The sequence below is a fragment of the Leptonychotes weddellii genome, chromosome 6 (genome assembly GCF_054177405.1).
Source record: "Leptonychotes weddellii isolate Sample4059 chromosome 6, ASM5417740v2, whole genome shotgun sequence".
Classification (NCBI taxonomy): Eukaryota; Metazoa; Chordata; class Mammalia; order Carnivora; family Phocidae; genus Leptonychotes; species Leptonychotes weddellii.
The window spans coordinates 35,400,365-35,416,610 of NC_138374.1; the positions used below are offsets into that span (position 1 = coordinate 35,400,365).

Consider the following 16,246-nt stretch of genomic DNA (forward strand, 5'->3'; position numbering starts at 1 on the left):
GGTGATGGGTATTAAGGAGGGCACGTACTGCATGGAGCACTGGGTGTTATACAAAAACAATGGATCGTGGATCACTACATCAAAAACTAATGATGTATTGTATGGTGACTAACATAACATAATAAAATTAAAAAAAAAAAACATAATAAACCTTAAAAAAAAAGAGAAAAAAATCCTTCTTTTAGTTATATATCTGATCATTATTGATAAGGTACCATTCATATCATGCATTCACAGGGTAAATATTGTAAAAGGAAAATTGTAGCCTTAAAAAAACACTGTCATGAGTAGATCATCCCACAAAAAAATATTCCCCCATGATGTCCTTAGGATTTGTCATCCATATTTGAAGTCATAACATCTACCTGTAGGAAAACTTCCTTTGGTTCCATGTACAGCCCTCTAAAGTGCGAGTACTACAGTAGCAGATGGACTCTAACTATATTGTTGGAGACACAGGTCAGGCCATTTTCCTACAGAGCTCGAGACTAGTCAGTAAGAGAGGAGAGTTTTCCTTTCCTCCTGTGCTAAGTGGTCCATCTAAGGGAGAATCTCTATCTTCTGACCCTTTCAGTCCATACACTGAGGGGATACTAGCCTGAGGATAGAAAGAGAAATTGTATGTCTTGACTCTGGCAGTTATTTTCTGATTCATTCTCTCTTCTATTGTCCACCTAAATAAAATATTCTCTGCTACCCTTTAAATCCATAAACTTCTCTATTGAGCCTTTGTCACTCTGGTCAACTAGTGTTCATCTCAGATCTCTGAACTGGCTGTCTGACTTATTCAAATCCCACTCTTTTAAGTGTATTAAATCAGCTTGAAGAGGAACAGACTCTGCTTCAATTTACAATAAATAAACAGCAAAATAATCCAATCACACTACGGCCATGTACTCACAGAGATGTAGCTCACAATAAGCAGAACTCAGTCTCCCTCTCTTTCACTCTTTCAACAAACCAAAATGCTGGTCTAGGCACTTAGAAATGTGTGTGTGTGTGAAAGAGAGAGAGAGGGAGAGGGAAGGAGGGAGGGTGGGAGGGAGACAGAAGCACGTGCATTTGAAATGACCCTAATTTGTCTTAGAGAAAGGTTCAAAATGTGCATCATGACTGCTAAGCATGCTTCTTCATATGAACTCAGAACTTTCCAAAACTGGGGTAAACGAAAGTGAAAGTTCCATGGCAATCTGGCCTGATGAAATCCTGAGAAAGGAGAGCACATACATGCAGTCCCCAGTGCTCTACTGGAATCTGAGAGTAAGTTAACTTGGAATTCCAAAAAGCTTTTATACCTTCCTTGCAGGCTCCAGGTTCCCCAAACTCCCATTCTGCTTCTGCATCAGCCACCACCAGCAGGAGACCCTGCTTGCTGGCAAATGCTCCAGGTCATTGTGGAAGACATTAGCCTCCTCACTCAAACTGGTCCCTTCTAATAGTATTCTTAAATGCATTCCAGGGCAGGTAAAATGCATTTCCATTTCCTGACTTCTCTAGGTTGAGGAGAATGCACATGTCACTGGAAGCTGAGATAAAAGTGAAATTAATTTTCCCTATCATATTCTTAGCATTGGAGTCTCTTGACACCAAACAGGATCCACCAGGACCAGCGGGCAAAACCCCAGACACACCAGACCTCATTAGAATATAGAACAAAGCTATTTAGAGATCAATGTCCCTCTAGGATCCCTGGTGGCTACTAATTGGGCATTGTTGGAAACAGAAAATTATAATACAAAAATCATAGCTACCCTTTCATTACATATGCAAACATAATAATATGGACTCCCAAATGTCCATTGTCCTCCATGAAAATCTTCAAAGATAGAGTGCATATAATCCTCCCAGATTTTATAAAGTCCCAACTTCATAATGCTACTAAGGTGGAGTTGAAAGCTCAAGTGGGGAATCTGGAGCCCCGCCTATGGCAATAAAGTAAAGCTCTCCCTTACTGTCTCAGAGCAGTGTCAAAGAACAACAGATAAAACACAAAGTTTAAACAAGAGCTAAATGCCCAGGTTTCAGTTGATAATAACTTGTCATACCAAGAACAAGGAAGAGCTCACTTGAATGAAAATAAGATAATCAATGGACACCAACATCAAGATGACAGAGATATTAGAATTATTTGACAGAGTTTGAAGTAGCCATCACAAAAATGCTTCAATGAGCAATTACAAGCATGCTTGAAACAAATTTAAAAATAGAAATTCTTAGCCAAGAAACAAAAGGCATAAAGAAGAACCATATGGAAATTTTAGAACTGAAAAATGTAATTTTTTTAATTCAATGGATGGGGTCAACAGCAGAATGCAGGAGATAAAGGGAAAAATCAATGAACTGAAGAAAGAATAATAGAAATTACCCAGTCTGAACAACAAAAAGATAATAGACTGAAAAAAACAGATACAGCCTCATGGACCTGTGGAACTATAACAAAAGATCTAACATTTGTGTCACTGGAGTCTGAAAAAGAGGAGAAACAGAGTGGGGCTGGAAAAGGACTTGGAAGAAACAAACACTGAAAACCTCTCAAATTTGGCAAACAATATAACTTACAAATCCAAGGAGCTAAATAAATTCTAAATAGGATAAATCCAAAGAAATTCACATCAAGACATGTCATATTCAAACTTCTGGTAACTGAAGAGAAAGAAAAAATTTGAAAACAACAGGAAAGAAACAACACATTACCTATGGGAAAGAACAATTCAAATGACAGCAAATTTCTCATCAGAAACCATGGGGGCCAGAAAGAAATAGCACAATATTTTTTCAAGTGCTGAAAGAAAAGTATGCCAATATGTAGAATCCTACATCCAGTGAAAATATCCTTCAGGAATGAAGGGGAAATAAAGACACTCTCAGATGAAGGAAAACTGAAAGAATTTCTCACCAGCATACCTATCCTAAAAGAATGACCAGAAGAAATTCTCTGGACATAAAGGAAATGATATCTAGAGCAACCACTAAATATGCTATGCAAATACATACACTCAAAAGCATTATAGATAAATCAAAACTGAATTATTATAAAATGTTCTAGTAACCTACATGAAGACAGGAAAAAGAAAATATGGAAATGAAAAACAAACAGAAAACAAAATGTAAAATTATGGACTTAAGCCCTAAGACATCAAAATGTGAATGGTCTAGATATACCAATTAAAAGAAACACTGATAAAATAGATTTAAAAACATAACCCAACTATATGATGTCTATAAACACTCACTTTGAATCTAACAATATAGGCTGTTTGAAAGTAAGAGGATGGGAAAAGATTTTCACGCAAATATTTATCAAATGAAGGCAGGAGTGGCGATATTGCTATCAAAGTAGACTTCAGAGCAATGAAAATTACCAAAATCAGAGAGGGACATTACACAATGATGAAAGCATCAATCCACCAAGAAAACACAGCAATCCTAGATGTGTGCACCAAACAAGAGAGCTACAAAATATGTAAAGTAAAAACTGATAGAACTGAAAGGCAAAAAAAGACAATCAACAATTATATTTGGATACCTCACCATCCCTCTCTCAACGATTGATAAAACAAGTAGCCAAAAAAATCAGTAAGATGTAGAAGAACTCAACACCATCACCTATCAGGCTCTAACCAACAATTATAGAACACTCCACCCAACAACAAAGAATAAAATAAAAGCTCTGTAACTATGAATGAGGTCAGGAGAAAGTTCTCTAGGGTATTCAAAGAGATTCCTCTCCAGCCCAGTTGTGCAATGAGGAACATGTTGACCTCTTTTTAAAAAAGATCCTGAAATCTGGAAGAGGAAGCCTGAAAGAACTCTTAACTCTTATAATAAATATCACCTAAGGTCATCAGAAATGTCAACAAAATCAGAATTATGGTCTCCTTGCTTCTGGAGCAGGATGTACTCTGGTCCTTGACCTGTTGTCAAGTGTCTGAGACAGAAATTGATTGGAGTAGGGTTTAGATCTGTCAGAGCCTGAAGCACTCCTGCCGGAGACCATGGGAGCAGTAACAGCAGCAACATTAAACCAAGCACCCACTGAACAGAAGCCTGTATCAATCTGTGTCCAAGTGGGAAACAGAAACCCTATCATACAACTTCACAGAGAAGATTTAATATAGGAACTGGTTAGACAAGTTTTGGTGGACCATAAGGGCATGAAGCAAACACTGAAGTGATACAGAGACAGCAAGTGCAGAAGGAAGCTTCATCTCCTAGGACTGGAGGAACCAAGACAGAGCTTAATTAAGGCTGTTGTAACTGAGAAGCCTAGGGAAGGAGCTCCACTGAGCTGGGTCAGAGACCTCTGTCGGGGGTGTGTTTCCTGGGTAGCCCTGGTCTTCCTGTGGTGTGAAGAGACTATATGGAGTTAGGACTCAGGCCTCTGAGGGACAGGCACTCCTCAGAGAGTATTGCTGCCTCAGGATCTTGAAGGAGAGAGCTCCTGCTGAGCTGGGATTCAAACCTCTGAGTAGGCAATATTGGTGACCACATGCCAGTGTTTCTGTGGGGCTAATGAGGCTGCTCCTGCAAATGTGAAAACTGCAGCCAGCTGCTGCCACTGGGCCCAATCACCGCTGCAAAGTTGAAGAAACAGTATTAGGGCAATGCTGACAGAAGCAGGAAGCAAGTGTAACAGAACAAGTCCCTTCTGCCTCTAGCGTTTCAGTCTTTCTCTAGAGCTCCCTCTGGGCAGAGACTAAAAGAAATCCATCTGCAAAGGTGAAACATGGTTTGCAGAACCCCAGGCTCAGAGTTCCAGAGCTGGGGTTGGAGCTGAGAGACAATAGGTTAATAATGAGCCAGTTGCTGCCCAAGCAACTCAAGACCTCCCCCATCTAGACTAGCTCAAGCAGCTACCCTAGCACAGAGGGAAGCAGGAGAATATGGTATGTTTCCTGGCATGTAGACCCACACAGAAGTTATGCTGGGTAGATTAATTAGCATACCAAGGAATGTGAGTGGAGGCTGGATTATAATTTTGGCTGAGTTTTTCCACTGTCCACTACAGGAAACATGGATGACAGTTTTGTTTTAGAAAGCACATATTTATGGTGCTACCTAATCACCATAATTCATTATAATTCAGAAAAATGAAGCATTCTGATGGGTCTCATTCTTCTCATAAGTCTATCACAGCCTGTAGAAGAGTACAAGTGTTGAAGGTGGAAAAGGCAGCATGTGGGAGCACATGACAGTAGATCAACTCAGCATCATACTACCAATAGATTCAGACTCAGATGTATGGGAAATCCCAGCCCACTAAAGACCTGAGGCTTGCTTACCCCCAAAAAAAGACAAAGCAAGAACTAATCATGACTTGGTCCTCAAATCTGACATGAGGCCAATGTAAGGAAACACTGTCCTCAAAAACCCAGACCCTCTCTTCATCTCATGTTTTTCTAGAGAATGCCAGGTGTACTCTCTAGCTGAGCTACCAACGTAGTATGACCCAAATATAGTGCCTAGCTGATGGATAGAGCTCTCATTTAAGGAGGCTACTGGGCTCACTCCAATTGGCAGTGGAGAACTAAGGACTAGCCCTGCCTCTGGGCTCTGTACCCTTGCAGACGAGGTGAGCCAAATGCCTTTTGCTTGCCTTTGATGAAAGTAACCCCTCTAATCTCCTAAGAGAAAGGAGGCTCTTAGATTAAATTTAAAAGATAAAATAAGAATCTATTCCATGCAATGGGAAATTAAATGTGACAGGGCTTCTGCAATCTTATGAATCCCTTTCTCTGAAATAAATGCCTGCCTCTGCCAAATGGGCCTCTAAGAAATCCACATCTGGGGAAATGGCTCAGGTCTCTCATCTCTGTTAAGTAAGTGACAGACATCACTGCACCAATTCAGTAGCTCTGAAAAAAAGCTATTAGGATCTAAATCTGTGTCCTCTGCTGAGGCCAGTTGCTACCTTTCAGAACACTTTCAAAAAGATTGCTCTTCCAAAACCACTGGTCAGGTTGGACAGGAGCAGCAGCAGGCTTGCTGCTTCTTAACAAAGTCCCTTGTCCCAACCATGGACAGTGTCAGAAGGTGGAGTCCATGACAGGCTCTAATATACTTTGGTGGGTAAGAGCATACACTCTGGATTCATGGAGCTGTAGCTGAAATCCTACCTCCGCCTCCCATTCATTGTATAACTGGGATGTATTATCTCACCTCTCACAGTGTTACTGGAAAACCAGAGATAAATTGTGGCAGGACTTAGTCTCAGACCTGACATACAGAAGCTTTCACCTTAGCTGGAGGCAGTAATCAGTGATGGAAGTGGCACAGCAGTGACCACAAATCCCAAAAGTAGGGAGATGCTGGTTGGCTGTAGCTCAGTGGTTCTCACCCAGAGATGATTTTGCTCTCTCCTCACCCTCAAGGAGATTTGGCAATGTCTAGAGACATTCTTGTTTGGAGTGGTTCTACTGACATCTAGTTGGTCGAGGCCAAGGATGCTGCTAAATTTACTGCAATGTACAGGACACCTCCTGCAATGATCTAGCCCAAATGTCAACAAGGTCAAAGTTGACAAACTTTGGTGTAGTGGTACACAAGGATCAATTCCTAAACTGAAGAAAAAGGAAAGCCAATATAAAACACAAGAATACAAGTTCCTCATTGTCTGGAGCCAAAGGACAGGAATGTGGCCAAGACTTCAGCTCATAAAGAAGTCTCCATAGAGGGGGCGCTGGATGTACCACAGGCCCATATCTTATCTCCATTATCCACACCCTTTATCATATGGCTGTTGGTGCTGGTAAACTAATCTGGTGGAACACTTACAGAAGATCTGCTTTAGTCAGGGAGGCCAAAAGGGTAAGGGCTTGTGGTTGGAGAAACATCTGAAGAAAGGGGGAGCCTCCCTTGATTGATAGACATTATCAAAGACAAAAAGCAGAGAAATGGGTAAATCGGAAGTTCTAACAGTTCCTCTCTGTGGCTCTTCAAAGAATTGATAATGTGAAGTCACAGTCAACCAGTCATAGAAATGCTGCCTGCTGGATGCCTGTGGAGTCATGAGTTTGACTGCACTAAATCACAAGGACTAATTTTAAGAGATAACATACAGGGAAGCAAGAGCTGTGTCTCTGTCTCAGCTAAGAAAGGCAAATTGGTGCTGGTTCCTGCAAAAGGAGCCACAAAAAGTCTCAGGTATCAAGTCTGTTGAAGGAAAGGAATGCATCTGTTCTAGAGAAGACAAACTCCAAGCAAGACAGCACTCTGGCAGGGAGGGATGCTCCACCTGGGCCTAGAGGTCACAGAGAGAAGGACCAGCTACTCACATAGGGCTCAGAGGGACAGAAGCTGACACAGGGCTCCACTGAACAGGGAAAAGAAGTGATCTGAAAACGAAAATGGACCTGTTTGCATTTGAAAAGCAGGAAAAAAGTTTTGGGCCTGAAATATGACAGGCTCTGGGAAGCTAGGAGAGAATCCACTAAGGAAAGGTGGATGGTCCATCTATCAGGAACTCCATTTGGCCTTTCCTGAGCAGAGCTGGTCTCACTCATGAGCCCGAGGCTTCCTGAGATAAACAGGATCCACTCTACATCAGAAACCACCAGAATGGCTTCTTTTACCCATCCCAATGCTACTTCTCACTAGGTCATTTTTAGAGAGTTGAATCCGCTGCTGCCCCAGCAGCCTCTTCCTGTGTGGTCCCAGCATCTTAACCCCCACCTACCCTGTCCAGGTAGCCACCACAAACATTGCCCTGAGCCAGGCAGGGGTGAGTGGCTGTGACATCCAGATCTCCTTGGATGCTCCTGTCCTCAGCGATCACTCACCAACAGTAATATCTTAAACTTAGATAGTACTTGATATCACTGTCTTCAGTTCTCTTGTTCAGTCTTGATAGTACCTCTGGGTTGTTTATTTTCCTCATTACACTTAGAAGGAAGCTACAGCTGAAGTGGGTTGAGTGCTCTGAAAGAGTCTGAATTTGAACCCAGATCTTCTCCTGGACAAGTGCAGGACTCATTCCACACTCACACATCTTTGTACATCCACACCACACCCTGGAATGCAACACTCTTTATGCCTTTTCTTTTTTATATTCATCATCATGGGTACTGGTATATTAACTGAATTACCAATTTTCTAAGGATATAGATCAAATGAGTTTTGTTTTATCAAATGAGTAATGTGGTTTTAATCACTCAATACTCATTTAAATATTTTTTATTTTTTTGAAATCCATTACAAAATGTAGAAAATATAAAAATTACAAGATTACAGGAAACCAAGATGAATAACAATAACTGCTCTTCAAGCCATGTTGCAAATCTATTAGTAATCACACTGAGCCATTAGTGGTAGTTTTCAAAGCCTTAATCATTGGAGAGTCTCTGAGACCACTGTGGACTTCAACATGCAATCTCCAACAAAAGCTTCAGAAGACAGAAATTAATTTCTGGAGAAGGAGAAAAGCTTCCTGAGGGCTGCCTTGACCTCCTTGTTTCTCAAAGTATAGATGAGGGGGTTGAGCGTAGGGCTCAACATAGTATACAGTACGCCAGCCAACTTGCTCTTCTCTGCACTATAGCTGGAGACAGGGCTTATGTACGCATAGAAGACAGCAGTATAATACATACACACCACAATGAGGTGGGAAGAGCAGGTGGAAAAGGCTCTTTTCTTCCCCTCTGCAGTCCGCATCTTTAGGATGCTAGAGATGATAAAGCCGTATGACACGATGGTCATCAGGAAGTTCAATATGCCATAAAAGGCATCAGCCAGGACAGTCATGATGCTGTTCACATAGGTGGAGCTACAGGAGAGAAGCAACAGAGGAGGGATCTCACAGAAAAAATGGGTAATGACATTGGGGCCACAGAAATTTAATTGTAGCATCAGCCCAGTGTGGATGGCCGTGTTGAAGGCACAGAGCACCCATACACCTGTAGCCAGCTTGCTGCAGAATGCCTTGCTCATTGTGGTACTGTAATGTAGAGGGTGGCAGATGGCTGTATACCGATCATAGGCCATGACTGTGAGGAGGAGCAGCTCAGAAGATGCAGACCATGTGAGGAAATAGAGCTGGGCCATGCAGCCCCCGTAAGAGATGGAGCTCTCCTCTGACATCAGACCCTCCAGAGCTTTGGGCATGATGGAAGAGAGGCAGATAATATCCATAGTAGCCAAGTTGAACAGAAAAAAGTACATGGGGGTATGGAGCCCAGGGTTGAAGGTGATGGCCAAAATGATGAGGATATTACCTGTGAGGGCCACAGAGTAGAGGGAGAGGAAACAGCTGAATAAGAGCACGTGGTATTCTGGGTGCTCTGAAAAGCCCTGCAGGATAAACTCTGTTACTAGTGTCTGGTTACTCATGGTTCTTAGGCTGAGAGGGGTTTCCAGGACTATCAGGTGAATCTCTACCCACAGCTTCATGTGATTTCAGGGCTAGAGAGAGAAATGAGAGGTATCTCTAAAGTGGGCTGCTATCATTTTCATTCATACCTGACATCATGCCATGAGCAATATTATACAGATGTACTGGGACTTATTAATGCAGAGAAACATGCCAATATGACATTAGCCAGAGGGCATGAACATATAGCTCATAAAAAGTAAGTACAAATGGCCAATTATCATAAAGTATCATTCAACCTCAGAGAAATGCAAGTTAAATCAACAATCCATTCTTTATGAACCATGATTTGGCAGTTTGAAAAGCCTGGTTTTGACCAACATTAGCATGGGTGCCAAGATGTAGGCCTTTTAAAATTCATATTCCATTTGAGCCAGAACTTCCACTTCTAGGAATTTATCCTAAGGAAATAATTAAGAGCATCTTCAAGGTGTCATCACAGCATTATTTATAATACTGAAAATGTAAAAGCAACTATACTTTTAAAGGTCAGTATATTATGATGTATTGACATAGCATAATGCTCTATACCTATCAAAATGATGCTATAGAAGTGTTTTACTGATGCTTATAAAAATAGAAAGAAGAAAATTCAAAAGTAGTGTGTACACTAGGATCTTATTTTGAGTTTAAGAAAAAAAATCATGTTTATATATACATCTGTAGAAAAGAACAACTGGCGAATGATAGAACAGAATTTGAACAGTGGGGATAAATACTTGATTTCATTTCTTTGCCTGTGCTTCTCCGTATTCTCTGATTTTTCCAAAAGGCAGGTCTGACAGAATAAAGGCCCCCAGCTGGATCCACCTCCTCTCCAGACAATGTCTTCTCTCTCATCTCACTCCTCAAAGCCAAAGCTCCAGCCACACCCCGAATTCCCAGTCTGGCCAACACATCAGCCAGGCCAGAATTCTGTGGCATTGTTCTTGCAACTCCCTCAGCCAGAAATGCTTTCTTTCTCATGAACCAGGTCTATCATCATCTCTCCCCTTTTCTAACATCCCTTCCCTAGAGAGAAAGGACCGCTCTCTCCTTTGTGGCCTCTCAGGATTCTGTACTGACCTCTATCCTAGAACCCATAACACATCACTTCATGGTATGGTCGTCTAAGATTGGGGCATTTGCCTCATTCATCTCTGAGCACCACTTCTTGGTCTCCAGATATGTTTGTTGAAATAATAGTAAAGAACAGTCCAGTACCAATAAAAGCAGAGTGGTTTCTATTCTCAACACAGTGCACATTCTGTATTGTTTAAGATGAAATCAGCATGGCACCACATTTGCTTTGCCCTTCTTTTCAACTCTCTATTCATTAAAGGAGTTAAATTAAGGAAGATGCTAATTTTCAATTAAGAATTCTGCTTTTTGTCAAACTTCAATACACTGAAGCATTAAAAGGTTTATACAAAATGATGAAATACCTATGATCAAGTCATATCACACTTTGAATAGAAGAGCATAAAATTTCTCTGACTCAGAGCAATAGGCTGTGTTAGTGTAAAGTCTGTTCAAAGCTGATGCAAATGATGGAGCTCCATCTGTATATTCCAGCAGCAAGGTATCAGGTCAGCTCTATCACTTTGCCGAAGATAATAAATGCGATATGTTTTAACTTATTTCACATTTGTTTGGGACAAAAGTAGTGAATATTACTCTTGTATAGTTTGAGTTGGGGATCTGGAGATTTTATTTGCTCCTCTGGAACTTTACTGGCTCCTCAACACAGTCTGGTGGGTGACTCTGTTTAACTCCAGGGACCACTGTGAGACTGAAAAGCTGAAGGAGGCTGAAAAGGAACAGAGTTGGATTTGTCCCATGGATGTCTCCATGTAAGGTTTCTGCACTTCCTGCTAATTTCCTCCCTAGGATTCTAACCACCTGACAGCTCCAGTCATCACTCAGTCCACTCCACCAAACAGATTATGAGTCTCTGTCTTAGGCCATACCTAAGAGGAGATAGACAACTCCATCACCAAACACTGAGCAACAGAATGTGGGTCTATCACATAGCATTACTGGAGTACCAAAAGAACCTATTATGAAGGAAACCTTATACCCAGTCTTTCTCTTAACTCCAGGGTGAGGACAGAAAAATAAGGAACTGCAACACAAATGGAAGTTTTGAACAGGTGCTCAGCACAAGGAAGTGTCAACAAACTGATTCACATTCAGGGAATAAATTATCCCTCAGATAATTACCCTCTCACTATAATTTCCATGGCAGGTGGACAGTCTCCTCATCCAATTGATCAACAGGAAGATCAAAGAATCCGGGAGCTAAGATTCTTTCTGTGAGAATGACCATAAAATCTCTGTTGGACTTCAGCCAGTTACTTCTTCTTCTGAAAATAACAAAAACCTTTCTCTCCTGAGGTTCGTAGGGCATTGGCTTTATCCCTATCAAGCATCACAAAATTATTACCAAAGACGTGAGGGAAAAGAAAAAGATTTCAGATACCAATTGCCAAGTTTAAACATGTACTACATGCAGACTACATGACTCTCCACATGTGAGGTGATAGGACATTTAAAGAGTGATTATTTTCCACACTTACCAGACCCTTCAGCACTCAAGTTTCAAAGAAAATAAAAATGCATCTTGGATGATTTGATTACTTTAAAGAAACAGCACAAAGTGTCCTCAAATCCCTGAAATTAAAAAGTTAATTTCACTTAGTTTTTCATAAAGATAGTTTGGATTTTATGTGAAAGACTTTATTTTTAGTGAAATTTTATCTTCATTCCAACTTATTGTTCATAATTTCAAAAGTGGAGAATTATTGCTATCATAAGGTATTCAATTAATAATGGAGAAGTTGACTACTTCTATTATTTTTATCTCTAAAGAAGTTTGAGGATTTTCAGAAACCATATAATTAATTCAATGTTCATTTAATTACATATGAAGGTAAATATTCCTATTGTAAACATAATTCAGGAACAGAAAAATAAAAATCAGAAAATGCCAAAATCTCATGTTTGGGTTTAAATCTGAAAGATACTTTGAAGACAACCTAGTCCAACCCATTTATTGTAAAGTCATAGAGGCATCCAAGTGACTTACCCTAGTCACACAGAGTATTAGTGACAAAGCTAATATCCAGTCCCAGGACTTTGGGATTCCAGCCTAGAATTCTTTGCTGTGTAATTTGCTAGTTGCCCCACTAAATCTAACCTCATCAAATGTCCAAAAAAAGTCAAGAAAAATTAACGAAGAATTTATATGATTATTATTATGACTGAGGTGTGAATGCAAACCCTAAACTCTCAGCCAGTTTTTGCATCCTATTTGCTCTATTCATTTTTTGATCAAACAGTAATAATACAGAGTGATAAATCTATAAATGTTACTGGTTGTAGGTCAGCTAAACAAAAAATATCAGGTCTTATATATAGTTAATGATAAAAATCAAGCAGACTTAGAGTTATGAGAATTTTTCTCATCCTTTTATATCACCCAATAGAATAAGCCATCTGCAGAATACTCCTAATTACCTTGAAAAAATTCTTCATCTTTGTGGAGCTAACAGATTTTATGTATAGCCATCCTTTCCTCATCAATCATGACCGAGGTTGGAAACATGGGGACACTGAAGCAGTATACAATCCAGGACAAGATCAGTCTAGATAAAGGTTTTCTTCCCCTATTTAAGCTAATCCTGCCAACAATTTGTGACTCATCTTCAGCAAAGTTTGTCACTGCCAATGGGAGACACTTGGGATACCTGTTCTCAGCTATTACTCTAAGTGGACCCTGAAGGAGCAATTAAGTACCACTTTGCTGGGTGCTTGGCTGTCACTAGTGTTCAGACAAAGGCCAGTTCAGATTTCTGATCCAAATGTATATAAAAGGGTGTGAGCTTGGACAGAGAGAAGGACCAAAACTTTCTCCTAGTTCACAGAATCTGGGGCAGTGCAAACCCAGGTTCAGGTGCTCAGAATAATGAGCTCACACTTACGGATTGGGCTGGGCGGCAGGTGTGTCAGGAAGGCAGCTAGCATTTCTAGACTGCCCTTCATGGAAGTCTAGAGCCATGAAGCAAATGTCCCCATGTTCCCTAGCATAAACCATCCCTACCAACAGCACTGGCCCCCTCACCAACTTTCACTCACACCTTGGCTCCCTTACCAAGCTATCTTCCCTTCCCCTGTCCTCATATTTTCTCTCCCTATTTAAGCCCATCCAGATCTAACTCTATCAACTCTACCAAGGCTTCTTTGATTTCCTGGAGGGAAGTGATTACCTTCTGCTAAATTTCAGTCACATCCAGGGACTCTCCCACCATGCTTTAGTGATAATAACATGGGCTTGAGTCTTTACAGACCTGGGGTCAAATCCCAAGTCTGAAAGCTACTGGTTGTGTGACTTGGGGCAAGTCTCCTAACCTCTCCAGGACTTAATTATAATAATAAGACTTACCTCATTATCGCAGTACCTAATACATGAAAAGGGCTTGGTAATATTTTACTTCCTCTTCCCCCAGTGTGGCAGCTGTTTACATATATATGTTCTTCTGTAGGAGCAGAGAACAGGCTAGAAATGTCTATTACCTTCTTCCCTATGAAAATATCCTGAATATAGCTGACAATGCATAATTGTTGATTAAGTGACTGACTAGTTTGGTTGGAGACTTAAATGGGTTTGTTATTAAAAGGCACTTCAATCACTTTTAATTTTACAAAGCAGTATGAGGTACTTAGAACAAGCACTAAAGTAAATAGTTCACAAATGGCTTTGAGACCTGTTACTTAAGGAGTTGTGTGAATTAATCTAAGTCTTTTTTTTTTAAGATTTTTTATTTATTTATTTGAGAGAAAGAGAGAGCACACATGCATGCGTTTGCACACACAAGTGGGGGGGGGATGGGCAGAGGGAGAAGGTGAAGGAAACTCCCTGCTAAACAGGGAGTCCAATGAGGGGCTCAATCCCAGGACCCTGAGATCATGACCTCAGGCAAAGGCAGACACGCTTAACCAACTGAGCCACCCAGTGCCCTGAATTAATGTAAATCTTATAATCTCTCTGAATTCAATTTTTTAAACTATAAAATGTGAATAATAATATCTACCTTCAGGATTTTTCAGGACTCCATTTTAGTTGTTATTACAGATTATTAATATATTTTATTTAATTTATTATTCATTATTAATATGGAAACAATTACACAGAAAGATTGTGCCCTGGCAGCACTACGCCCAATAAGGTTATCTTTTTTCCAACAAAATAAAAGATACATAAACAAAAAATTTCCTTCCTGGGATGTTAAGGATGTTAATGATATGTCACCATTCATGAATAAATGTGTATTAGTCAAGTTAAAGGCTACACTGCTATAATGAACTGCTATAATGAAACCCAAATATATGGTGGCTTAATATTTTCTCTTTTATTCAATAATCTGAAGTGTGTATGAGTGGTGGGGTAGTTTCCAGACTGATGGGGTAAACTTGCCCCATTTCATTAAGGGATCCAGTTCCTCCCATGTCAATGATTCTTGATCTCCTAGGCCATTATTGTCTTCAACTTCATGAAAGATTCCACAACCTCCACATTTCAGCTTTTAGGAAGAAAAGTGACAGGAAGCCTTGGGAAAGCAATTTATTTCAAGCAAGTGAGGCATACGTGCACACATAACTTCTGCTCACAGTCTATGGGCAAAAATGCAGTTATATTGCCTTTTTAGCTGCAAGGGAAATGTACTCAAGCTGGGAAGTCATATAGGAAAAAGGAACAATAAATCTTTGGGGAAAAAATAACTATTTCCATAGATATACAAGAAGAAACTAAAGATAGGCGAATTTACAAAAAAAGACCAGCAGTCAGAGTGAAATTTATGCTACTCCTTCAAACAGAAATTCAAAAGAGGAAAGGAGAATGATCATATAGTTATACAGGAAGGAAGGGAAAGGTGAAGGGAAGGTAAAAGCAGAGAGGTAAGTGATCTACACTGAAAGTTAAAAGGAGAAAGTAAGAAAATTAATTTAAGAGTTCTAACATTCTTATATAGTATCAAGAGTCCCTGAGTGGTGGGACTCTGAAAAATTATGTGTAATCCCCAAAAGCTGCCATCTGATAGACAATAGTGCCAGGCAAAGCTATAGAATGACTGATCGAAAGATAGTAGGAGCTGTGCTATGAGACAGAGCTGAAAGGGGAGGTCTTCCAGCAAGGAGATGCTTGGAAACTTGTGCAAACTTAGGGATCTACAGAATGCCATGGGGAGTCCTGCCTAGGCAATACCATAGCCCACTCTTCCCAGGCCCTATGCCCTAACCTCAGCTAGGACCAACTATTAAAACAATCTAATTATTAATTTTTGGTTGAGTCCTTATTTCCCAGCTATAGACCTGAGTGTGTTTCATACTCTTCAAGTCCTTCCTCTTCTGCTTTTCCCTCATACCTACTAGCCTTGTCTCATACCTTCCTGAAAAGGGAAACACCACTCTATCAGAGTTCCTCAACCTTGTTCCTTCTCATCTCAATCTTTCTACATCTTTATCCTAAATCTTTGTTGACTCCTGTCCTCTGTTAAAGTTCTATGAGAAACCAGCAGAAAAACCAAGAACAGCTCATTTTTCCCTACAACAAACTGTTGAACATTGTTATTTTCTTTAAGATACCCCTAGAATCTTAAAATGATTCCCATGCTAGGCATAATTTGTATACCAGACATGCAAAGAAGTAGGAAAATATACCCATATTTTGAGGTGAGAAAAATGCATCAAAATCAACTCAGAAATGACAAAAATTATAAAATTAGTAGACAAGAACATTAAAACAGTTATAACTGTATTCCAAATCTTCAGAAAACTATAGAAAATCATAATAAATGGAAACATAGAAGATTTAAAGGATTTAAATACAATTTGAGACATGAA

The 16,246-nt window shown here is 40.1% G+C and overlaps 1 protein-coding gene across 1 annotated transcript; it reads right to left on the reverse strand.

The window, feature by feature from the left end:
• Positions 1-8,297: 8,297 nt before the first annotated feature.
• Positions 8,298-9,551, reverse strand: OR13A1 (olfactory receptor family 13 subfamily A member 1). The gene has a single exon (XM_006728196.2). The coding sequence runs from the start codon at positions 9,382-9,384 to the stop codon at positions 8,398-8,400; it is 987 nt and encodes a 328-aa protein (XP_006728259.1). The 5' UTR covers positions 9,385-9,551; the 3' UTR covers positions 8,298-8,397.
• Positions 9,552-16,246: the final 6,695 nt, after the last annotated feature.